Source organism: Oncorhynchus masou, chromosome 13, assembly GCF_036934945.1.
Source record: "Oncorhynchus masou masou isolate Uvic2021 chromosome 13, UVic_Omas_1.1, whole genome shotgun sequence".
In the NCBI taxonomy this organism is placed as follows: Eukaryota; Metazoa; Chordata; class Actinopteri; order Salmoniformes; family Salmonidae; genus Oncorhynchus; species Oncorhynchus masou.
This window is the reverse complement of record NC_088224.1, coordinates 16,606,650-16,632,540: the sequence shown is the minus strand read 5'-3', so window position 1 is coordinate 16,632,540 and position 25,891 is coordinate 16,606,650. Positions and strand designations below refer to the sequence as shown.

Here is a 25,891-nt window from a genome sequence, read left to right as displayed (position 1 = left end):
GGGGAGGTAGAAAACAAATACTTTGAAACTTGCTGTATAGCCTATTAAAGTTATCTTTGTTCTGTTTGCCAAATTGTCAAGCAGACTAATCATGAGTGTACAGGTGATTTTATATTTTGTATGATCAATGGCAGCAACCTGGAATGGTTGTAATCACCATGCTTATTACACATCTTTGGGTTTTGTAAGCTTAACTATGGTTGTGTTAACACAGGCAGCCCAACTCTGATATTTTTTCCACTAATTGGTCTTTTGAGCAATCACATCAGATCTTTTCACATCAGAGCTTTTTGAAATATGATCGGATTAGTCAAAAAAACAATTACTGAAAAATAGACCGAATTGAGCTGCCTTTCTAAACGCAGCCTATGATGCCCCATTGTACATTTGAAATGAAATCCGCTGCACTCCCTGTGATGAACTATTGATTGGCGATGGCAATTAATTCGATTTTTTGTTGCCATTGCTCTGGGGTGAGTTGAGCGAGCTATTCAAAATGCAACCAAAACCTCGAAGTCACTTGACCCAGGCGGTGAGTGGGCGGAGTCATCCATGTAAACATTTGTCTTATCAGGTTTCCGTACGATGTCGTGGCGTTTCCTCTTCTGCTGAATTCGTGTTGCTAGCTAGCTATCTACATCAACAACACCACTGCTTTGATACACATTATCACCTAAGTGTTACAGTTAGGATCTTTTTATTGAATAAATCAAAATGAGACGAGCAGGTTTGGGTAAGACTCATGCCCCCACCCCCGCTTTAAATAGAGGACGTTCATTCAATAGCTAAAGTTAGCAGTCTGGTTAGCTAGCTAACAGTATACATTTGAACAAAATAAAGCCTCTGTATCTAGCTAACATTACTACATCAGGACAGCATTAGCTATAACTAGCGAACTGTCTTAGCTTGATAATCATGTTACCTACAGGCCTTCATAGATAGGTAACGTTTGCTAACGAAATACGTTTATTTTTAGTTAGCGACCCAGTCAGCTCATTGGGTTTGTTCATTGTGTCACAGGCGAAGGAGGACCTGAAAATTATGTGGCCAGTGGATACAGCGCGTACGAAGAGGAAAATGAACACTTACAAGAGGGTCTGAGAGCCAAAGTCAGCGCCTTGAAGCATGTTAGTATTTCGTGTTCACAGAGTTCTCCAGTAACTGTCTCATGTTGTTATTCATTCCTTTGGTAACACTATGTAATGTTTGTCTTGCTATAGCTGTCAATAGATATCGGAACAGAAGTGAAATACCAGAAAAACATGTTGGACGATATGGTAAGCAAGTGACATGTTCAGTCATGCTTATAGAGGCTACTAGGGTTTGGCCCCATACATAGCTAGCTATATGATTAAATTTAAGATTGTGGTATTTAACATTGACGATATTTGGTGATGTGCAAGACTATTCGAACTTGACAAACCAAAACTGTGCAGTTTTATCAGTTAGGCTGTATCAGTGTCTAAATGAATGAACTAATGCTTATTTTTGCCACATTATTTAATGAGAATGTGACTGTATAATATTGTAAATAAACACACATTTCACAGTGGATCGCTTGTCATTAAAGACGCAAAACGATTATCGTATTTTGCAATATTTTGAGTAGCATTTTGTAGAAAAGGTTTGGAGAGAAGAGGTCTCCCCAAATATGACCCACTCCTATAGGTTACTCTACATAATTACTCAACTCAAGAAGCATTCACACAAATCTCCTTTATCTATACCCTCTTCTACCAGATTGCACAATCCATTAAAAGCTTAGTTGGCATCCATAACAGGTCACAATATTGCTCAACAGAAAACCATATCACTTTTTAACAGCATCGCTTTGAGTTGAACACAATCTTCCATATATTTTGCCCATTGTAAAGTGCTCAGAAAGTGACTTTTTGGACCTGAATGTTTTGGCACTCAAAAGTTGACCCATTTTGCATACCCCACCATACTACCATGAGACATCCATGTCTTCATCACTGCAAAAGATCAAGTTGAGTGTGCTGCAATTTAAGTGTATAAACAGGTTTGTGAAACTACTTATTTATACAAATATTTAAAAAATTGAAGTGTTAACTGTTAACGTCAATTATTTCACAAAATGTAAACTTTCATATTCACACATGTTGTAGCTTAGACCTTACTTTACATCTGAGATTTTTGTGTTGTACGCCCGCCATCAGTTGACACATGCTCTTGAATACAGAGTGGGTGCCATTTCAACTTCTAATTACTACCACAAAGATGGCCGTCGGTCCACCCACTGTCGAATGTTAACTTAAATGGTCTACTCTATTATATTTCTATGATTTGAATCGGTTTCCTATGGAGGATTGACAGTATCATTTCAAAACGATATTCCCATTCAAGTCAACATTCCCTGATTTGTGGACATTTTATAAGCCAAAACATGACACCCAGCCTGTATAGCATGTTGTCTCAACCAATGGCTGGAACAACACACAACCTCAGATGTAAAATAGGGTCTAAGCTACAGCATATGCTAATATGAAAGGGGAAAAAACATTGGAGTTCACAAGTTTAGATAATTGACATTTAAGGTTAAATTACATTAAACTTTTTTTCAGGAAATGTAAAAAATTGACAACCCTGTTGTTTCTCAACCATTTATATTTTCCAGTGATGAAGACATGGCTGTTTCATGTTATGCAAAATATAACTTTTAGCACTGTTAGCGCTTGAATGTTTTGGCACTCAAGGTCCAAAGTCACTTTCTGAATACTTCTACAATGGACAAATATGTATGGAATTCGTTCGATTCATAAAGGGTGCTGTCAAAGTGATTGAATTCAAATGGATTTACCTTATTACACATTTCAGAGCAATTCAAATCAGGATGGCCAAACATGTCACTGGATGTATTGTTTTGTTATTTTTCCTACTAACAGGACTCAGACTTTGACTCAACGGGAGGTTTGTTGGGGGCCACCATAGGGAGAGTGAAGCAGCTTTCCAGGGGAAGCCAGACCAAGCTCCTGTGCTACATGCTGTTCTTCTGCTTCTTGGTTTTCACCATCCTTTACTGGTTTATCAAACTGAGGTGATGTGTTACAGGAGGCCCCGGCTTTTCCCTCCCTGCCTCGTGTTTCCTTTCCCAGTCTGTGCCATGCGTGCACCTCTGCATCAGAAGACCAGGATGATGACAATGAGACTGTAAGAATGTGCTTAATGTTTGAGAAGACCAAATCATCAATGACAATAATAAAAAGTCTTAATTTTAGACAACCCTGATGGAATGAGTAGACACTGCCATATGTTTGTAATGTCCCTTAACGATGATGCATATAAGTTGATGTACAGGATGAGTGATCTATTGCATCAACAAATCTGTCAAGGCTAAGCAGTAACATGTTACACAGGCAGCCCAATTCTGATGTTTTTCCTCCCAATCACATTTTTCAGAGCTGATTAGTGAAAAAAGATTAGAATTGGGTTCGCTGTCAGAGGTTGCTTGATCCAATGTGAGACTGATTTAACATTTGATCAATAGTGTCCAACAATTGTGTTCCACTATAAACAAACATCTTGTTTATTTGTTTTGAGGAATAAATTAGGGTGTGCGCTCACTTCAAACATTTCCTGTCCCATCTACAGAGACTGTTCATCTCCACTGCACACTGTTCTCCCGTTAACTGATGTAAAATGTTTTATATGTAAATAAACATGGATGTTTTGGATGACGCTCCAGATACTTTTCTCAACAATTGTTTTTCAAGAAGTCACAAAAGATTGAGGTATATAGCGCTTCATTTATTTCACACCACGGTACATACTATTCATTGTATTCCTAAGACTATCTACAAAAACTTGATCTTAGACATTGATTACATATCCCCTCCACAATACACAAACAAATTCACAACTACTGTAGGACCGCAGTTTTCAATTGTCATAAAGAAATTAATGGAACGAAATCTAAGGCATGTTTCCCCAGAATGGAAACATGGAGGCACTATTTGAAAAACATTCCTGACTGGCCCTGTAGTACAGTACATGCATTTTCATAAATTAAGTGCAACACAGCGGTTAAATTGATTAACAAATTAAAATCTTAAACTGCAATTCTGATGTGTTCATTCAATTTCAGAAATTGGTTTTGTTCCTCCTGGAACTCCCCTTCATGGGCTGGATAGGTGTAAGCAATATGGCATAAACTAAGAGGTATCACTTCCACCTATCCAGTCATTATAGAGAAGCATAGGAATGGGAACAATGTTCTGGATTGAGGTGCAGCACAGGGGAAAGCCATACTGGCACTGTGACATCACTTCTTGGGTAGGGTGTCCATGTACTTGCAGATGATCGACAGCATGACCTCATCAGCGCCTCCTCCAATGGACAGTAACCTGGCGTCTCTTAAGTATTTAAACAAGACAATGAAAAGCGCAAAATCGACAAATGAACACTGAGCTCATTCAATGACAGCTATTACCTCGGCCGCATTTTTAAAAACCATGAAACCCACATGAATTTTGTGCAACAATAGGGACTCGTTTCTGATTAGATGCTTGAATTAGGTTTAATTTCTTGAGCAAAATTACCAATCTGAATATCCAGAATGTTTGTGGAATTAACTAGTATTGAAAGTCAACTCTTTGCAGTGAAAAAACAGCACCGTTGCATAACTGTATTGACTCAAATGGAAGCTCAATTGGCTATGAACTTACCGTACATGAATATCCTCCTACATGAATATCCTCCTCAAACTTAAACTATACATAGTATTTGTATATAGCAAGGTTCTGTGGATGTGATGAAACAGAGACCTTTTAACTGACCCATAGTGGCATTAAGACCTGCCCTTTGACCCCCAGATGCCAGATCATAACATGTCTCAAATAGCACCCTATTCCCTATATAGTTCACTACTTTTAACCAGGGCCCATCAGGCTCTGGCCAAAGTAGTGGACTAATAGGGAGCCATTTGGGATGCAGACCCTCTAATGTCTTCATTTGCTACGCCACTGGGTGTCACTGTAATTAGACTACAGTAGTATCAACCGTGGTTGATTAGTGTACTACTACTGTAAGAATGGCATCATCTGATCAGTGAAAGGACAACATATATACCAGTGGGTTAAATAAATTCCTTTTTGAGTTTGCTAATACTTTATTTGCACATCTCCTTATAATACACTAAACAAAACTATAAATAAAAGGCCACTATGTAAAGTGTTGGTCCGGTGTTTCATGAGCTGAAATAAAAGATCCCAGAAATGTTCCATACGCACAAAAAGCGTATTTCTTTCAAATTTTGTGCACAAATTTGTTTACATCCCTGTTAGTGAGCATTTCTCCTTTGCAAAGATAATCTGTCCACCTGACAGGTGTGCCATATCAAGAAGCTGATTAAACAGCATGATCATTAAACAGTTGCACCTTGTGTTGGGAACAATAAAAGGCCACTAAAATGTGCAGTTTTGTCACAACACAATGCCACAGATGTCTCACGTTTTGAGGGAGCATGCAATTGGCATGCTGACTGCAGGAATGTCCACCAGAGTTGTTGCCATATCATTTAATGTTCATTTCTCTACCATAAGCCGCCTTCAATGTCGTTTTAGAGAATTTGGCAGTACGTTCAACAGGCCTCACAAATGCAGACCACGTGTATGGTGTTGTGTGGATGAGCGGTTTGCTGATATCAACGTTGTAAACCGAATGCCCCATGGTGGCTGTGTGGTTATGGCATGGGAAGGCCTAAGCTACGGACAACGAACACAATTGCATTTTATCAATGGCGATTTGAATGCACAGAGATACTGTGATGACATCCTGAGGCCCGTTGTCATGCCATTCATCTGCCCCCATCACCTCATGTTTCAGCATGATAATGCACGTCCCCATGTCGCAAGGATCTTTACACAATTACTGGAAGCTGAAGATGTCCCAGTTCTTCCATTGCCTGTATACCCACCGGACATGTCACTCATTAAGCATGTTTGGGATGCTCTGGAACGACGTGTACATTAGTGCGTTCCAGTTCCCACCAATATCCAGCAACTTCGCACAGCCATTTAAGAGGAGTGGGACAACATTCCACAATCAACAGCCTGATCAACTCTATGTAAAGGAGATGTATCGCGCTGCATGAGGAAAAAGGTGGTCACAGCAGATACTGACTGGTTTTCTGATAAACACCCCTACCTTAAAAAAAAGAAGGTATCTGTGACCAACAGATGCATATCTGTATTCCCAGTCATTTGAAATCCATAGATTAGGGCCAAATGAATTTATTTCAATTGACTGATTTCATTATATGAACTGTAACTCAGTAAAATCTTTGAAATTGTTGAATGTTGTGTTTACAATTTTGTTAGGTATATTTTATACATTAATAAATATATGAATGAATGATAAAATATACATTATATAAAGTTAATGAATAGTTAGCAAACTAAATATTTAGTAATGTTTATGACAAGCTTATAAGCAGAACTTGTAACCTTCACAATGTGTCGCAGAGTTTATTCAGTGCTTTAACGAAGGAGCTTGCTCCAAAACACATCTGCAATAAACATCATTGAAAGGAACTAAGCTGCTGTCCTGAGCCTCTTTTTAGGAGTTTCTTCTTCTCCACTCACCTGTAAAACCTGCTGACCAAGACATCGCTGGTGAAGCCCATCCCTCCCCAGTACTGCAGGCAGCTGTCCCCCACCTCCCTGGATAGACGGCCTGCCTTCAGCTTAGCCATGGACGCCAGCTTAGTCACATCGTTGCCCTTGATGTACAGAGCTGGAAATGGGAGACAGGGAAGAGGTTGATGCCAAGATTTAGGATGTGTTTCGCTCAAGTCCTAAACTGATATTACTTACTGATATTATTGTCATTGATCTTTAATGTCAGATCAGTTCAGAGGAGGGAATGGGAGAATTGGGACGTGGACAGTGTCTATGTGCCAAACAGATGCCTCTAGTCCCTATATAATGAAGCAATTAACAGCTGCACTAGTGCATTGAAGCTACTGTCTGGTAAAGTGGTTGAGCATTAGTTAAAACCCCTCAAAGGGCATAGAACCCGGCCAACAGCCAGATGTGTCCAGTCTCCTGACAATGACCATTATTAGATGATGTGTTGTGTTACTGGCCTAGATTTGAAAGTTTACAGCTTATTATTATGAATCATACATAGGCTGCACTTAACTGATTGTATTTATCTGGCAGTGTTGGAGAGTAGTGAACTACATGTAGTTCAACTAGTAACTTAACTACATTTTGCAGTAGCTAGTTCTAAATTCTAATCTTCGTATTGACTTTAGTGTTAGTTACTTTGTTTGCCATGCAGCGTTGCAGCTAACTACTGGAATTACACACTAATGTTTCTGCAAAAATAATAGAAAATATGGGAACAGTAGGCAAAAATGTCCTTTCTTTTTCTGGCATCAGACCTTCACAATTCACACTTGAAACATTCTGTTAACATCTGACTCCAAAGTGACCTGTTCTTGCAATTTGTAGTCGATTATATTTCATATATATAAATATATGATTATTTGTCACAAAGTATGTCGTGAACTACTTATTCTAAATACCTTAAGTTTAGTAAACTATATTTTTCTTAAGGGTAGTTTTAGTTTAGCTTTACTTCTTCCAGTGTGAAGCAATTGATAGCATGGTAAACTGTATTTTCAGAGTAGCTTCCCTCACACATATCTGGCTGGTCTTTAATGTATCCACAAGGCCAAGCTGCAAACAACATTTCCCCATAGAAATCAGTACAGGTGTTAGTACCAAATAACACCATATTCCCTATGTAGTGCACTACATTGACCATTGCTCTTTGTGCCCTTGTGAAAAGTAATGCACCACATAGGGAATGGAGTGACATTTGGGATGCAGACATGATCTTATCTTGAGTAGACCCACCTGTAGAGCGATGGAGGAGGGAACGCAGCAGCTCGATCTCTGTCTCCAGCTCAGCCAGTCTGAAGTGGACTGACTGGTGGTAGAGAAGAGGCATCTTGAAGATCTTCCTCTGTCTGGTGTACTGAATGGTCTCCTGGATGATGTTGTCCATCATGGTTAGAACTGAACGGGAAATGAACGGTAGTATAGAGAATTATTTTGTTTACAAGCAAACGTCAAGTTCGAGTTATGCGTAACTACGCAACCCCATACCAACAAGCTCTGTAGTAACAGGATAGCTAACGCTAAAGTCTGGACCTTGACAAACTCAACAGTGAGTGAGTGATGACCATGAAAACATGCAAGACTGATGGCTATACTTATGTTTAACAAGTATATTATTCTTCTGGCTTTATCTAGCTCGATTTGTGATATTTTACCTTGGCTGGTTGGCTTGCTAGGTAATCAATCTATGATAACATCTGAGATGACCATCTGAATATGTGTTTGTTTACTTGCATGAGCTGCATTTGAAGTTGTGTGTGATCCTATCCACTGCTACGTTAACAAAGAGCTTTCTGATTCCGAACTGCACATGCAACTTTTCATGCCGTGGCAGAGAAATGGCTCTATATAGATGCTGTTTGTTGTTTGTGTTACAGAGGGTGGGATGGGCAGGGGCTGTAAACTATTTACTGTGTGGGGAAGTTCATGTCCTTTTTTTTGCACCTCAAAGGGTATCACTAGTTTAACTTGGAAGTGGATGGATGATACAAGTTGATGGAGTCATATAGTGATTCATCAGTGTGGGTATGTGTATCTGTGTGTGTGTTTGTGTGATGACCCCAGGAAGAGTAGCTGCTGCTTTTGCAACAGCTAATGGGGATCCTAATAAAATACAACAACAAAAATACCAAAAGGGCTAACAACCTACTCAGACTGACTGTTATCAAGCCCAGACTAAATTAACTGGGATATAACAAGCAGGAAGCTTTCAAGAACTTCCCGTCACCATCAATGAGATATTCCATCTTATTTATTTGCTAAAGACCTTTTATTTACACTGGCTGACAAGCAGAAACCCCTTTGAATGACTCATGATAAAAAAACAAAATGTGTTTCAAGTCTTTGAGCTATAGAAATTCTTTGGGCAAGGGAGAGAGGAAGGGAACAGGACGGAATAGGAGAGGTGTGCTTACTGTTGCCACACGCCCAAAGTCTCTCTTCCTGGAATTGAAGCATTTGATAAGTGAAGCCCATCCCCTCCTGACCAATGAGGTTCTTGCAAGGCACGCGCACGTCATCGAAGAAGACCTCTGCTGTGTCAGAAGACCTCATCCCCATCTTGTCGATCTTGCGGGCGATGTGAACCCCTGTGAGGGACAGCAAAGAGAGGCGTCATCATGTGTGTCTTGGCTGGGATACCAGAGGCCATCCGGTAGCTCCCTAATGGAGTCTTAACAAATTATAACACTGTCTGGAGATTATAATAATCCCTTGATCTTGGACATTGGCTTCTGCACAGAACACTGAAAATGTTGTGAGTAATCAGAGGTATTACTAAAATGTGAATATAAATGTAATCATCTATACTTGATAGATCCCAACTTGAAATCGGCTTAATGCATGTATTGATGTGAGATGGAGAGCAGCAGGTAGCCTAGCGGTTAAGAGCATTCGGCCAATAACAGAAAGGTCGCTTTGGTCGAGTCCCAGAGCCAACTAGGTGAAAAGTCGATGTGCCCTTGAGCAAGGCACTTAACCTTAAATTGGGAGCTTAGCACAAATTCTAACAGAATCTCAAATTAGGATTTGGCCCTCAACAATAGCCCGCTTTCAATTTCAGAACATAAGGTCAATAACTGGAGATGAAGCTATTGACGATTGGAGAGTTTTTGTAGACTAAGTATATATAATTGTGTCTCACCAGGAGAGTTCATAGGCAGACAGATGAGGGACTTGTTCTTGTGAGACGGACCGTCACTGGTGTTGGCCAGGAGACACATCCAGTCAGCCTGGGTGCCGTTAGTGGTCCACATCTTACCACCGTTCACCACATACTCATCCCCTTCACGCACCGCGTTTGTCTTGATGGCTGAGAGAGAAAAAAAATATGACTTGTTCTATAGAACAACCTTTTCCAAACATCTGTGGCCCACTCCTGTCTTAACAAACAGCCCAAAAGGAATCACACTATGGGGAACACTACTGTAGTTAAGAGATACAATTTCCATGAGGACAGATCAGTATAAAACATATCCAGAAATGTTCCAAACGCACAAAAAGGTTATTTATCTCAAATGTTGTGCGCAAGTTTGTTTACATCCCTCTTAGTGAGCATTTCTCCTTTGCCAAGATAATCCATCCACCTGCCCGGTGTGGCATATCAAGAAGCTGATTAAACAGCATGATCATTACACAGGTGTACCTTGTGCTGGGTACAATAAAAGGACACACTAAAATGTGCAGTTTTGTCACACAACACAATGCCACAGATGTCTACATTTTGAGGGAACACGCAATTGTCAGGACTGCAGGAATGTCCACCAGAGTTGTTGCCAGAGAATTGAATGTTAATTTCTCTACCATAAGCTGCCTCCAACATCGTTTTAGAGAATTTGGCAGTACGCATAACCGGCCTCACAACCGCAGACCACGTGTAGCCATGCAAGCCCAGGACCTCCACATCGGATTCTTCACCTGCAGGATCATCTGAGACCAGCCAATCGGACAGCTGATGAAACTGATAAGTATTTCTGTCTGTCTGTAATAAAGCCCTTTTGTGGGGAAAAACGCATTCTGATTGGCTGGGCCTGGCTCTCCAGTGGGTGGGCCTATGCCCTCCCAGACACACCCATGGCTGTGCACTTGCTCAGTCATGTGAAATCCATAGATTAGGGCCTAATGAATGTATTTCAATTGACTGATTTCCTCATATGAACTGTAACTCAGTAAAATGGTTGAAATTGTTGTATGTTGCATTTATATTTTGGTTCAATATAGATTCAACCGCGGGAAGATTTCTTGTTGAGCGGATGATCAGCGTGCCAAAATATAATTACAAATATTTTGTAGACTGCAAATTGACAGCAAGAAGCCCAAACATATTTAATATTTGACTAAAACTTTTCAAACCCTGCTTACATTTGTATATGATCACATATACACTATATATGCACAAAAGTATGTGGACACCCCTTCAAATTAGTGGATTCGGCAACTTCAGCCACACCTGTTGCTGACAGGTGTATAAAGTCAAGCACACAGCCATGCAATCTCCATAGAGTAGAATGGCCGTACTGAAGAGCTCAGTGATTTGTAACGTGGCATCGTCATAGGATTCCACCTTTCCAACAAGTCAGTTTGTCAAATTTCTGCCCTGCTAGAGCTTCCCCTGACAACTTTAATTCTGTTGCAATACTTACTACTGAGTTCCAAACTGCCTCTGGAGGCAATGTCAGCATAAGAACTGTTCGTCAGGAGCGTCATTAAATGGGTTTCCATGGTCGAGCAGCCGCACACAAGCCTAAGATCACCATGCTCTATGCCAAGCGTCGGCTGGAGCGGTGTAAAGCTCGCCGCCATTGGACTCTGGAGCAGTGGAAACGTGTTCTCTGGAGGGATGAATCACGCTTCCCCTATTTGGCAGTCCGACAGACAAATCTGGGTTTGACAGATTGCCAGGCTACCTGCCCCAATGCATAGTGCCCACTGTAAAGTTTGGTGGAGGAGGAATAATGATCTGAGGCTGTTTTTCATGGTTCAGGCTAGGCCCCTTAATTCCAGTGAAGGGAAATGTTAACTCTATAGCATACAATGACATTCTAGATGATTCTGTGCTTCCAACTTTGTGGCAACAGTTTGGGGAAGGCGCTTTCCTGTTTCAGCATGACAATGCCCCCAGGCACAAAGCCAGGTCCATACAGAAATGGTTTGTTGAGATCGTAGTTGAAGAACTTGACGGGCCTGAACAGAGCCCTGACCTCCATCAGTGCCCAACATCAGTGCTCGACCTCACTAATGCTCTTGCAGCTGAATGGAAGCAAGTCCATTCATGAGATGTTTGACGAGCAGGTGTCCACATACACTACAATACTAAAAGTCTCTCTCTATTTTGCGTGGGAATACTTTGGAACAGATTTCCAAAATTAATTGCACTTGGGACCAAATTGCTGGTCTTTCTTCTTTGTCCAACAATAAAATATATATATATTTTTCATGCTCAATAAACTTGGGGGGACAAATGAAATCACACGTGTGCCCGCCAGTTGGGGAACCCTAGTATAGATTAACAATTGATTGGTGCCAGATGAGAGCCTGTAGTGATATTACTCTAAACAGAACAGAAATCATTCTTTATTCTCCAAATCAGTGTCGGTGCACAGATAAGCATGCCTTTTCTTCCTGCTTTGAACAAGATGAAACAAGGGAGAAAATATATGTGTATATATATATTTGTTATTTTCATGCTATCATTTGTCATTAAGAGTGTTTTAATCATACTGTTGCTCTGATGTCCTCCTGCATTAGAAATATATTGAGCCTCCTTTTCCGTCCCAGATTGGTTGAGTGTTTACTGAGAATCTGCTTTAGGGATGAGAAGAAGTTAGGCTATAATAAAATACTGGTGGGATACGAAATGAAGGCAACGTACTAGCAACATCTGAGCCGGCTCCGACTTCACTCACTCCCAGACAGGCCACTTTGTCTCCCATTATGGAGGGCAGCAGAAACTCCTTCTTCAGCTCTGTAGAGCCAAACCTACAGTATATGCCATTTAGCACAGTGTCACAACACACAGAGACAATGGTGGTTAAAGAGCCGATCAAGTAACTACTCTGTTAGACTTCCAGTCATTGAGCTAACTCTAGTTAGCTTCTTTCAAACTGCACATAGAAACATAACAATGGAATTCTGACCCTGGGCAAGTAGAAAAGGGCTTAGTTGCCAAAACCTTGCACTTATTTTGCTATGTATAATGAATAGCATACATTCAGCTGCTTGACTCATCATCAACACGATATATTCTGAAGTATTTAAACATCTGTCAAGTATTACTTGTAGAAGCCACTAAGTCCTAGTTTTGGTTTGTTGGTGTGCATATTGAAGCGGAGATGTCAGAAGAGTGGGTTGTCTTCACAAAAGCTTGACTTTACAAATGTTTCTTGTGTGTTTGTGTGTGTGTGTGTGTGTGTGTGTGTGTCAGTGGGAATCAGAGACTAATTCATGCAGTTTAGAAATAAAATGACATTGGGAAGGGTGGGGTGGGAGACAAAGGGTGGGGGGGTCCAAAGGGAAAAAGCTATGTGATTGTGTAATTGATTGTATGTTTTTACTTTCCTCTATTAAAATATTATACAAAATAAAAATGAAATTACTTGCTTGCTTGATTGGCTCATAATGAAAATAACATGTCTATGGGCCAGATGGGTGCATATACATTACCTGGCCAGGGCAGGTGTGGCCATATCAGTCTGGACTCCGATGGCCATGGGGATGCCTCCACAGCGGATGTTACCCAGCTCCTCTGACACGGCTATACTGTAGCTGAAGTCCAGACCCAGGCCTCCATACTCTGCACAGAACACATAAACACAATGACTACCACCCTGTAGCACTCACTTCTGTAATCATGAAGTGCTTTGAGAGGCTGGTTATGGCATACATTAACTCAACCATCCCATCCCCCCTAGACCCACTCCAATGTGTATACCACCCCAACAGATCCATAGATGATGCAATCTCAATTGCTCTCCACACTGCCCTCACCCACCTAGATAAGAGTAATACCTGCATGAGAATGCTGTTCATTTGACTATAGCTCAGCATTCAAAACCCCTCCAAGCTCATCACCAAGCTTAGGACCCTTTGCAACTGGATCCTGGAATTCCTGATGGGCCGACCCTAGCTCGTGAGGGTAGGCAACATCACCTCCGCCACGCTGACCCTTAACACAGAGGCCCCACAGGGGGGTGCGCTTAGTTCCCTCCTGTACTCCCTGTTCACCCACAACTGTGTGGCTATGCACGACTCCAACACCATTACCAAGTTCTCTGACGACACGAAGTGATAGGCCTGAGTCAGCATACAGGGAGGAGGTTAGTGACCTGGCAGTGCGGTGCCAGAGCAACAACCTCTCCCTCAACGTCAGCAAGACCAAGGATCTGACTGTGGACTAGAGGAAACGGGGGGCGAGCACGTCCCCATCCACAGGGCGGCAGCGGAGCAGGTAGACAGCTTCAAGTTCCTCGGGGTCCAAATCACTAGACTTAAAATGGTCCAAACACACACGCACAGTCGGGAAGAAGGCGTGACAGTGCCTCTTCCCCCACAGAAAGTTGAAAAGGGGTACCGGTGAATCAAGTCTGACACCAACAGGCTCTTGAACAGCTTCTATCCCCAAGCAATACAACTGATAAATAGCTAACAAAATAGCTACACGGACTATCTGAGTTGACCTGGCCCTACACACACTGTCACTCTAACACACACACACACAAACACTGATTCCATCATTTGCTCACTCACACATAATATGTACATACATTTATAGTGACTCTACACACCCACTCACATACAAGCTGCTGCTACTCTGTTCTTATATCCTGTTGCCTAGTCCCCTTACACATATCTACCTCCATCACTCCAGTATCCCTGCATGTAAATATGGTATTGGAATGGACTTTTTTAAACATTTCCTTTATATAGTATGCTTACTTAATTGCGTATTTCATATTCTTATTTCTCGTGTGTTTTTTTCTAGTATTACATTGTTATTGATTATTGCATTGTTGGGTTTTGAGTTTGCAAGAAAGGCAATTCACTGTACGTGTGACATTAAAACTTGAAACTTAACCTGTTGATGCTCTGGGGGCGCTATTTCATTTTTGGATGAAAAACGTTCCCGTTTTAAACAAGATATTTTGTCACAAAAAGATGCTCGACTATGCATATAATTGATAGCTTTCGAAAGAAAACACTCTGACGTGTCCAGAACTACCAAGATATTTTCTGTGCGTGCCCTAGAACGTGAGCTTCAGGCAAAACCAAGATGAGACGGCATCCAGGAAATGAGCAGGATTTTTGAGGCTCTGTTTTCCATTGTCTCCTTTATATGGCTGTGAATGCGAGAGGAATGAGCCTGCCCTTTCTGTCGTTTCCCAAAGGTGTCTGCAGCATTGTGACGTATTTGTAGGCAGATCATTGGAAGATTGACCATAAGAGACCACATTTACCACGTGTCCGCCCGGTGTCCTGCGCCGAAATTGGTGCGCAAAAGTCACCTGCCAGTATTTTTCCATGGGATACAGAGAGGAAAGCAAGCTTCCACGAACTGCATATCAATGAAGAGATATGTGAAAAAACACCTTGAGGATTGATTCCAAACAACGTTTGCCATGTTTCGGTCGATATTATGTAGTTAATTCGGAAAAAGTTTTACGTTGTAGGTGACTGAATTTTCGGTTCGTTTCGGTAGCCAGACGCAATGTAAAAAACGGAAAGATTTCTCCTACACACAGACGCTTTCAGGAAAAACTGCGCATTTGGTATGTAACTGAGAGTCTCCTCATTGAAAACATCAGAAGCTCTTCAAAGGTAAATGATTTTATTTATTTGGTTATCTGGTTTTTGTGAAAATGTTGCGTGCTAAATGCTACTCAAAATGCTATGCTAGCTTTGCATACTCTTACACAAATTAGTCAATTTCTATGGTTCAAAAGCATATTTTGAAAATCTGAGATGACAGTGTTGTTAAGAAAAGGCTAAGCTTGAGAGCAGACGCATTATTTTCATTTTATTTGTGATTTTCAGAAATCGTTAACGTTGCGTTATGCTAATGAGCCTGAGGCTTTAGTCACGATCCCGGATCCGGGATGGGGTGTTCCAAGAGGTTAAACACCCTCTTAAAGGGATAGTGTTCCACATTAAAACATGACATATTGGTTTCCTTACCCTGTAAGCAGTCTATGGACATGGGAAGACAGCAATCCATGCTTTTAGTTTACCTAGCCACTGTCTCCAAATGTAAACTTTTTAGCTTTTGTGGCACAAATCCAATGCAAGTCAATATCTCCTATATTAGCATTTTCTACACTTCATGTCCAAATCATCTTAAAGTAACTTTTTTGTACTACATCAATTATATAGGATTTAGCATAACTTTAGATATCCTCGTAGCCTGGTAGCCCGGCAACCTAATAATCAAGGCTTGGAAAGTATTTCTGTATTTCTGAGTTTGTGCTCAGTCACACTCCAAAAGCAGCACTAAGGTGACACAGAAAATAGAATACATTCGAAATAATTTATTTACTTCTCACTTGAATGTCAAATTGGACAATTTACATTCATCAACTAGCTCTAATCTGCCGAATGGAACCAGACAGTAATTCAATGGGAAGATAATATTCTGAAACCTTTTTTCAGATTTTATCATGTTAGTTATGAACACCACAAAGCGTGACTAAACATCAGACACGGGATAAAAAGACAGACACTAATGATGACAAGGATGAATAACAACAAGAACCTTGACACCAGAGAGTTATATTCTCTCTAGCCAGAAGGGTCAGAGTCACCTGCCAAATGGCTCTCAGAATATTGCAGCCAGGGCAAAAACTGTGGCAGGACAAGGAAAACACTGAACATAGGGGCCAGAAACCAGAGGAAAAACTAAAGGAAACAGGCACAGCTGTGTGGAGATAAATGTGTGACAGGCCTGGAACCCTGTGGACCTTATAGACAGAGGTGCGACTGAGTTTTAGCAAAACAGCCCCACGCGATAGTGGAGTGAAGGAAAGCAAACAGAATCACTGCCAGCCATAGATATCCTTACACGTATGTTTTTACAGGACGGGGTCCCACCATAGTACAACAATGACCCACCTAAAACAATCAACATTAAGGGCTTAATTAAGCCTTCCTAAGCCCTTCATAAGATCTACATCAAATCAAATTGTATTAGTCACGTGCCGAATACAACAGGTGTAGACCTTACCATGAAATGCTTACTTACAAGCCCTTAACCAACAATGCAGTTCAAGAAATAGTTAAGAAAATATTTACAAAATAAATTAAAGTAAAAAAAATAAAAAGTAACAAGAAAATGACATAACAATAACGAGGCTATATACAAGTGGTACCGGTACCGTGTCAATGTGCAGGGGTACAGGTTAGTCGAGGCAATTTGTAAAGTGACTATGCATAGATAATAAACAGCGAGTAGCTGCAGTGTAAAAACAATGGGATGGCCATTTGAATAATTGTTCAGGAGTCTTATGGCTTGGTGGTAGAAGCTGTTAAGGAACCTCTTGGGCCTAGATTTGGCACTCCAGTACCGCTTGCCGTGGGGTAGCAGAGAGAAGTCTATTTTTATTTTATTTTACTAGGCAAGTCAGTTAAGAACAAATTCTTATTTTCAATGACAGCCGAGGAACAGTGGGTTAACTGCCTTGTCAGCTCAGGGATTTGAACTTGCAACCTTTCGGTTACTAGTCCAACCCTCTAACCACTAGGCTACCCTGCCGCCCCTATGACTTGGGTGACTGGAGTCTAAGATAATTTTTAGGGCAGCTCCTTTGTCTTGCTCACATTGAGGGAGAGGTTGTTGTCCTGGCACCACACTGACAGGTCTCTGACCTCCTCCCCATAGAATGTCTCATCGTTGTCGGTGATCAGGCCTACCAGTTGTGTCGTCAGCAAACTTAATGATGGTGTTGGAGTTGTGCCTGGCAACGCAGTCGTGGGTGAGCAGGGAGTACAGGAGGGGACAAAGCAAGCACCCATGAGGATCCCCCATGTTGAGGATCAGTGTGGCAGATGTGTTGTTGCCTACTCTTACCACCTGGGGACGCCCCGTCAGGAAGTCCAGGACCCAGTTGCAGAAGGAGGTGTTAAGTCGCAGGGTCCTTAGTTATATTATTTATTTATTTAACTAGGCAGGTCAGTTAAGAACACATTGTTATTTACAATGACGGCCTACCAATAGGCCTCCTGTGGGTCGGGATTAAATATTTAAAATAAATGTAATATAATGTGGCGTACAGCAGGTCAGCTCTCCAGCCAGGACTAATTGGGGCTTGTGGGTAATCAAGGACTGATTGCTCACCAGCTGTAGGAGTCCCATAAAGCTGACAGAAGGGTAGCACACAGGAGAGAGACTGGGGGAAGAAAGGACTCCTGGGGACGGTTCCAGACGTAACAGGAGTTCAGTTGTTGCTCTCCACAGGATACAGCAAGACGCAGAGCCCAGAAGACGGTATCCTGGGGAGAGGGTCTCTTGGGGGAGACCTATTCTTTTCTTCTGAACTATTAGGTTAATAAACACCTTTGAAACTGAGCAAATCCTACTTTGTCCGTGTCAAATCAAATCAAATTTTATTTGTCACATACACATGGTTAGCAGATGTTAATGCGAGTGTAGCGAAATGCTTGTGCTTCTAGTTCCGACAATGCAGTAATAACCAACAAGTAATCTAACTAACAATTTCTAATCTACTGTCTTATACACAGTGTAAGGGGATAAAGAGTATGTACATAAGGATATATGAATGAGTGATGGTACAGAGCAGCATAGGCAAGATACAGTAGATGGTATCGAGTACAGTATATACATGTGAGATGAGTATGTAAACAAAGTGGCATAGTTAAAGTGGCTAGTGATACATGTATTACATAAGGATGCAGTCGATGATATAGAGTACAGTATATAGGTATGCATATGAGATGAATAATGTAGGGTAAGTAACATTATATAAGGTAGCATTGTTTAAAGTGGCTAGTGATATATTTACAACATTTCCCATCAATTCCCATTATTAAAGTGGCTGGAGTTGAGTCAGTGTCAGTGTGTAGGCAGCAGCCACTCAATGTTAGTGGTGGCTGTTTAACAGTCTGATGGCCTTGAGATAGAAGCTGTTTTTCAGTCTCTCGGTCCCAGCTTTGATGCACCTGTACTGACCTCGCCTTCTGGATGATAGCGGGGTGAACAGGCAGTGGCTCGGGTGGTAGATGTCCTTGATGATCTTTATGGCCTTCCTGTAACATCGGGTGCTGTAGGTGTCCTGGAGGGCAGGTAGTTTGCCCCCGATGATGCGTTGTGCAGACCTCACTACCCTCTGGAGAGCCTTACGGTTGAGGGCGGAGCAGTTGCCGTACCAGGCGGTGATACAGCCCGCCAGGATGCTCTCGATTGTGCCTCTGTAGAAGTTTGTGAGTGCTTTTGGTGACAAGCCGAATTTCTTCAGCCTCCTGAGGTTGAAGAGGCGCTGCTGCGCCTTCTTCACGATGCTGTCTGTGTGAGTGGACCAATTCAGTTTGTCTGTGATGTGTATGCCGAGGAACTTAAAACTTGCTACTCTCTCCACTACTGTTCCATCGATGTGGATAGGGGGGTGTTCACTCTGCTGTTTCCTGAAGTCCACAATCATCTCCTTAGTTTTGTTGACGTTGAGTGTGAGGTTATTTTCCTGACACCACACTCCGAGGGCCCTCACCTCCTCCCTGTAGGCCGTCTCGTCGTTGTTGGTAATCAAGCCTACCACTGTTGTGTCGTCCGCAAACTTGATGATTGAGTTGGAGGCGTGCGTGGCCACGCAGTCGTGGGTGAACAGGGAGTACAGGAGAGGGCTCAGAACGCACCCTTGTGGGGCCCCAGTGTTGAGGATCAGCGGGGAGGAGATGTTGTTACCTACCCTCACCACCTGGGGCGGCCCGTCAGGAAGTCCGGTACCCAGTTGCACAGGGCGGGGTCGAGACCCAGGGTCTCGAGCTTGATGACGAGCTTGGAGGGTACTATGGTGTTGAATGCCGAGCTGTAGTCGATGAACAGCATTCTCACATAGGTATTCCTCTTGTCCAGATGGGTTAGGGCAGTGTGCAGTGTGGTTGAGATTGCATCGTCTGTGGACCTATTTGAGCGGTAAGCAAATTGGAGTGGGTCTAGGGAGTCAGGTAGGGTGGAGGTGATATGGTCCTTGACTAGTCTCTCAAAGCACTTCATGATGACGGAAGTGAGTGCTACGGGCGGTAGACGTTTAGCTCAGTTACCTTAGCTTTCTTGGGAACAGGAACGATGGTGGCCCTCTTGAAGCATGTGGGAACAGCAGACTGGTATAGGGATTGATTGAATATGTCCGTAAACACACCAGCCAGCTGGTCTGCGCATGCTCTGAGGGCGCGGCTGGGGATGCCGTCTGGGCCTGCAGCCTTGCGAGGGTTAACACGTTTAAATGTTTTACTCACCTCGGCTGCAGTGAAGGAGAGACCGCATTTTTCCATTGCAGGCAGTGTCAGTGGCACTGTATTGTCCTCAAAGCGGGCAAAAAAGTTATTTAGTCTGCCTGGGAGCAAGACATCCTGGTCCGTGACTGGGCTGGATTTCTTCCTGTAGTCCGTGATTGACTGTAGACCCTGCCACATGCCTCTTGTGTCTGAGCCGTTGAATTGGGATTCTACTTTGTCTCTGTACTGACGCTTAGCTTGTTTGATAGCCTTACGGAGGGAATAGCTGCATTGTTTGTATTCAGTCATGTTACCAGACACCTTGCCCTGATTGAAAGCAGTGGTTCGCGCTTTCAGTTTCACACGAATGCTGCCATCAATCCAAGGTTTCTGGTTAGGGAATGTTTTAATCGTTGCTATGGGAACGACATCTTCAACGCACGTTCTAATGAACTCGCACACCGAATCAGCGTATTCGTCAATGTTGTTATTTGACGCAATACGAAACATGTCCCAGTCCACGTGATGGAAGCAGTCTTGGAGTGTGGAGTCAGCTTGGTCGGACCAGCGTTGGACAGACCTTAGCGTGGGAGCTTCTTTTTTAGCTTTTGTCTGTAGGCAGGTATCAGCAAAATGGAGTTGTGGTCAGCTTTTCCGAAAGGGGGCGGGGCAGGGCCTTATATGCGTCGCGGAAGTTAGAGTAACAGTGATCCAAGGTTTTTCTGCCCCTGGTTGAGCAATCGATATGCTGATAAAATTTAGGGAGTCTTGTTTTCAGATTAGCCTTGTTAAAATCCCCAACAACGATGAATGCAGCCTCCGGATAAATGGTTTCCAGTTTGCAAAGAGTTAAATAAAGTTCGTTCAGAGCCATCGATGTGTCTGCTTGGGGGGGATATATACGGCTGTGATTATAATCAAAGAGAATTCTCTTGGTAGGTAATGCGGTCTACATTTGATTGTGAGGAATTCTAAATCAGGTGAACAGAAGGATTTGAGTTCCTGTATGTTTCTTTCATCGCACCATGCCTCGTTAGCCATAAGGCATACACCCCCACCCCTCTTCTTACCAGAAAGGTGTTTGTTTCTGTCGGCGCGATGCGTGGAGAAACCCGTTGGCTGCACCGCATCGGATAGCGTCTCTCCAGTGAGCCATGTTTCCGTGAAGCACAGAACGTTACAGTCTCTGATGTCCCTCTGGAATGCTACCCTTGCTCGGATTTCATCAACCTTGTTGTCAAGAGACTGGACATTGGCAAGAAGAATGCTAGGAAGTGGGGCACGATGTGCCCGTCTCCGTAGTCTGACCAGAAGACCGCTACGTTTCCCTCTTTTTCGGGGTCGATTTTTGGGGTCGCTGCATGCGATCCATTCCGTTGTCCTGTTTGTAAGGCAGAACACAGGATCCGCGTCGCGAAAAACATATTCTTGGTTGTACTGATGGTGAGTTGACGCTGATCTTATATACAGTAGTTCTTCTCGGCTGTATGTAATGAAACCTAAGATGACCTGAGGTACTAATGTAAGAAATAAAACGAAAAAAAAAAAAACTGCATAGTTTCCTAGGAACGCGAAGCGAGGCGGCCATCTCTGTCGGCGCCGGAAGTTTTGTGTAAACGTTTTCACCCAACCTCCTGGTCTGCCACAATAAATATTGGACAACTCACACACATCACGATAAGAGAGACAAGAACACTACATAAAGAGACCCCTAAGACAACAAATTAGCAAGGCAGCGACACATGACAACACAGCATTGTAGGAACACAACATGGCAACATGGTAGCAGCACAATACATGCTACAAACATTATTGGGCACAGACAACAGCACAAAGGGCAAGAAGGTAGAGACAACAATACATCACACAAAGCAGCCACAACTGTCAGTAAGAGTGTCCATGATTGAGTCTTTGAATGAAGAGACTGAGATAAAACAGTCCAGTTTGTTGCAGCTCGTTCAAGTCGCTAACTGCAGCGAACTGAAAAGAGGAGTGACCAGGGATGTTTGTGCTTTGGGGACCTTTAACAGAATGTGACTGGCGGAACGGGTGTTGTATGTGGAGGATAAGGGCTGCAGTAGATATCTCAGATAGGGGGGAGTGAGGCCTGAGAGGGTTTTTACAAATAGTAGGTGAAGGCACGACAAACTCAAACCAAAAACCCATTGGCTTAACAATAAAGTGGCAAGGGGAATCACCAATATAACCCTGTTACACATGGGTAGGATGGTCATCTGAATCACGGTTAGTTTGGCAGCTGGGATGAAAAAGGACCGATTACGATAGTGGAAACCAAGTCTAGATTTAACTTTAGTCTGCAGCTTTGATACGTGCTGAGAGAAGGACAGTGTACTGTCTAGCCATACTCCCAAGGACTTGTATGAAGTGACTTACCTCAAGCTCTAAACGCTCAGCGGTAGTAATCACACCTGTGGGGAGAAGGGCATTCTTCTTACCACACCACATGACATTTGTTTTGGAGGTGTTCAGAACAAGGTTAAGGGCAGAGAAAGCTTGCTGGACACTAAGAAAGCTTTTTTGTAGAGCATTTAACACAAAATCCAAAGAGGGGCAAGCTGAGTATAAGACTATCATCTGCATATAAATGGTAGAGAGAGCTGCCTGAGCTATGTTGTTGATGTAAATTGAGAAGAGCATGGGGCTTAGGATCAAGCCTTCGCGTACTCCCTTGGTGACAGGCAGTGGCTGAGACAGCATATCTTGACTTCATACACTGCACTCTTTGAGAGAGGTAGTTAGCAAATCAGGCCAAAGACCGATCAGAGACACCAATACTCCTTACCTCTAAGAGATCGGGCTACTTTTTTCAACATTCTGTTAAAAATCGTGCAACATTTCAACGTCCTGCTACTCATGCCAGGAATATAGTATATGCATATGGTTAGTATGTGTGCATAGAAAACACTCTGACGTTTCTAGAACTGGTTCAATGGTGTCTGTGACTATAACAGAACGAGTTCCGTGGTCAAAATTGCCAGAAAACCTGGTCACTAAATCGACGGAGAAAAAAATCAATCCACCAGTGTATGTATTGTCTATTGGAAGGAAAAATACTTAAGGGTGAGAATACAGTTCCTATAGCTTCCACACGATGTCGCCAGTGTTGTGATTTCGATTCAACTAAATCCTTGGTCATCTGAGTAATAGCCACATCCGGTTGTCAAGTCCACAGCTGTAAACAATGGAACTGGAAAAGTTAGTTACGTTTCCCAAACTCGTGCTTATTGAATACAGATTGCTCCGTGATCAATTTGATCGTTTATTAACGTTTAGTAATACCTAAAGTTGGATTACAGAAGTAGTTTGAAGTGTTTTGTCAAAGTTTATAGGCAACTTTTTTAATTTAAAAAAATAACGTTGCGTTTAAAAAAATGTGTTTTTACTGGATCTGACGGTGTTCATAAATTGACATTTTGGGTACACAAGGACCGATTTAATCGAAAAAAAGACCCAATTGTGATGTTTATGGGACATATAGGAGTGCCAACAAAGAATCTCGTCAAAGGTAATGAATGTTTTATATTTTATTTCTGCGTTTTGAAATAGCGCCGGCTACGCTAATTCCGTTCACGTCCCCTTCTGGTATTTCGGAGTGTTGCCTGCTATCAGATAATAGCTACTCATGCTTTCCCTGAAAAGCATTTTACAAATCTGACTCGTTGGCTTGATTCACAACGAGTGTAGCTTGAATTGACTACCCTGCATGTGAATTTTAATGAACGTTTGAGTTTTAACGAGTGCTATTAGCATTTGGCGTAGCGCATTTGCATTTATTGTTGGCAGGGGGTGCGGTTGCGTCCCGGGTGGGCCAGAGAGGTTAACCAGCCCACAAGAATGGAACAGTCTACCGTATCGAAAGCTTTGGCAAAGTCAATAAAAATAGCAGCACAACATTGCTTAGAATCAAGGGCAATGGTGACATCATCGAGGACCTTTAAGGTTGCACTGACACATCAATAAACTGAGCGGAAACCAGATTGCATACCCGAAAGAATACTATAAATATCAAGAAAGCCAGTCAGTTGACTATTGACAAGTGTTACCAACACGTTTGAGTAACAGGGCAAAATAGAAATAGGATCAGCTTGATCTCCCTTTTAAATAAAGGACGAACAGTGGCTGCCTTCCAAGCAATGGAAACCTCCCAGAAAGGAGACAGGGTAAAAAGGTTGGAGATAGGCTTGGCGATGATAGGGGCAGCAACCTTAAAGAAGAAAGGGTATAAACCACCTGACCCAGATGTTTTTTTTGGGTCAAGTTTAAGGAGCTCCTGTAGCACCAAGGACTCTGTAGCAGGGCAGGAGAAAAAGAGGGAGAAGCATTGGGTATATTTGCATAAGAAGGAGTGGGAGATGAGGAAATGTTGCACAGGCAAGGAGGCATGGCTTAACATTATATATATACTGCTCAAAAAAATAAAGGGAACACTTAAACAACACAATGTAATAACTACAAGTCAATCACACTTCTGTGAAATCAAACTGTCCACTTAGGAAGCAACACTGATTGACAATAAATTTCACATGCTGTTGTGCAAATGGAATAGACAACAGGTGGAAATTATAGGCAATGAGCAAGACACCCCCAATAAAGGAGTGGTTCTGCAGGTGGTGACCACAGACCACTTCTCAGTTCCTATGCTTCTTGGCTGATGTTTTGGTCACTTTTGAATGCTGGCGGTGCTTTCACTCTAGTGGTAGCATAAGACGGAGTCTACAACCCACACAAGTGGCTCAGGTAGTGCAGCTCATCCAGGATGGCACATCAATGCGAGCTGTGGCAAGAAGGTTTGCTGTGTCTGTCAGCGTAGCGTCCAGAGCATGGAGGTGCTACCAGGAGACAGGCCAGTACACCAGGAGGCGTGGAGGAGGCCGTAGGAGGGCAACAACCCAGCAGCAGGACCGCTACCTCCGCCTTTGTGCAAGAAGGAGCAGGAGAAGCACTGCCAGAGCCCTGCAAAATGACCTCCAGCAGGCCACCAATGTGCATGTGTCTGCTCAAACGGTCAGAAACAGACTCCATGAGGGTGGTATGAGGGCCCGACATCTACAGGTGGGGGTTGTGCTTACAGCCAAACACCGTGGCTGGCAAATTTGCCACTGTGCTCTTCACAGATGAAAGCAGGTTCACACTGAGCACATGTGACAGACGTGACAGAGTCTGGAGACGCCGTGGAGAATGTTCTGCTGCCTGCAACATCATCCAGCATGACCGGTTTGGCAGTGGGTCAGTCATGGTGTGGGGTGGCATTTCTTTGGGGGGGCCGCACAGCCCTCCATGTGCTCGCCAGAGGTAGCCTGACTGCCATTAGGTACCGAGATGAGATCCTCAGACCCCTTGTGAGACCATATGCTGGTGCGGTTGGCCCTGGGTTCCTCCTAATGCAAGACAATGCTCGACCTCATGTGGCTGGAGTGTGTCAGCAGTTCCTGCAAGAGGGAGGCATTGATGCTATGGACTGGCCCGCCCGTTCCCTAGACCTGAATCCAATTGAGCACATCTGGGACATCATGTCTCGCTCCTTCCACCAACGCCACGTTGCACCACAGATTGTCCAGGAGTTGGCGGATGCTTTAGTTCAGGTCTGGGAGGAGATCCCTCAGGAGACCATCCGCCACCTCATCAGGAGCATGCCCAGGCGTTGTAGGGAGGTCATATAGGCACGTGGAGGCCACACACACTACTGAACCTCATTTTGACCCCTTTTTAGGACATTACATCAAAGTTGGATCAGCCTGTAGTGTGGTTTTCCACTTTAATTTTGAGAGTGACTCCAAATCCAGACCTCC

The 25,891-nt window shown here is 42.9% G+C and overlaps 2 protein-coding genes across 2 annotated transcripts in view; one reads left to right on the top strand and one right to left on the bottom strand.

Annotated features, from left to right (window-relative positions):
* The first annotated feature begins 553 nt into the window (after positions 1-553).
* LOC135551794 (BET1 homolog) lies at positions 554-3,693 on the top strand. Its single transcript, XM_064983020.1, has 4 exons — positions 554-733; positions 1,021-1,127; positions 1,221-1,277; positions 2,907-3,693. Exons 1-4 carry the CDS (start codon positions 715-717, stop codon positions 3,060-3,062), a joined length of 339 nt encoding a protein of 112 aa, XP_064839092.1. The 5' UTR covers positions 554-714; the 3' UTR covers positions 3,063-3,693.
* Positions 3,694-3,747: 54 nt separating this feature from the next.
* zgc:85777 (uncharacterized protein LOC405871 homolog) overlaps positions 3,748-25,891 on the bottom strand; it is a 49,183-nt gene continuing 27,039 nt past the window's right edge. The window contains exons 3-9 of the mRNA XM_064983021.1: positions 13,308-13,437; positions 12,517-12,623; positions 9,790-9,957; positions 9,062-9,235; positions 7,884-8,045; positions 6,603-6,753; positions 3,748-4,373 (exon numbers count right to left, since the gene is read on the bottom strand). Of these exons, the coding sequence (XP_064839093.1) occupies positions 4,283-4,373; positions 6,603-6,753; positions 7,884-8,045; positions 9,062-9,235; positions 9,790-9,957; positions 12,517-12,623; positions 13,308-13,437 (983 nt within the window). The 3' untranslated portion in view covers positions 3,748-4,282. The remainder of the gene's footprint in view (positions 4,374-6,602; positions 6,754-7,883; positions 8,046-9,061; positions 9,236-9,789; positions 9,958-12,516; positions 12,624-13,307; positions 13,438-25,891) is intronic.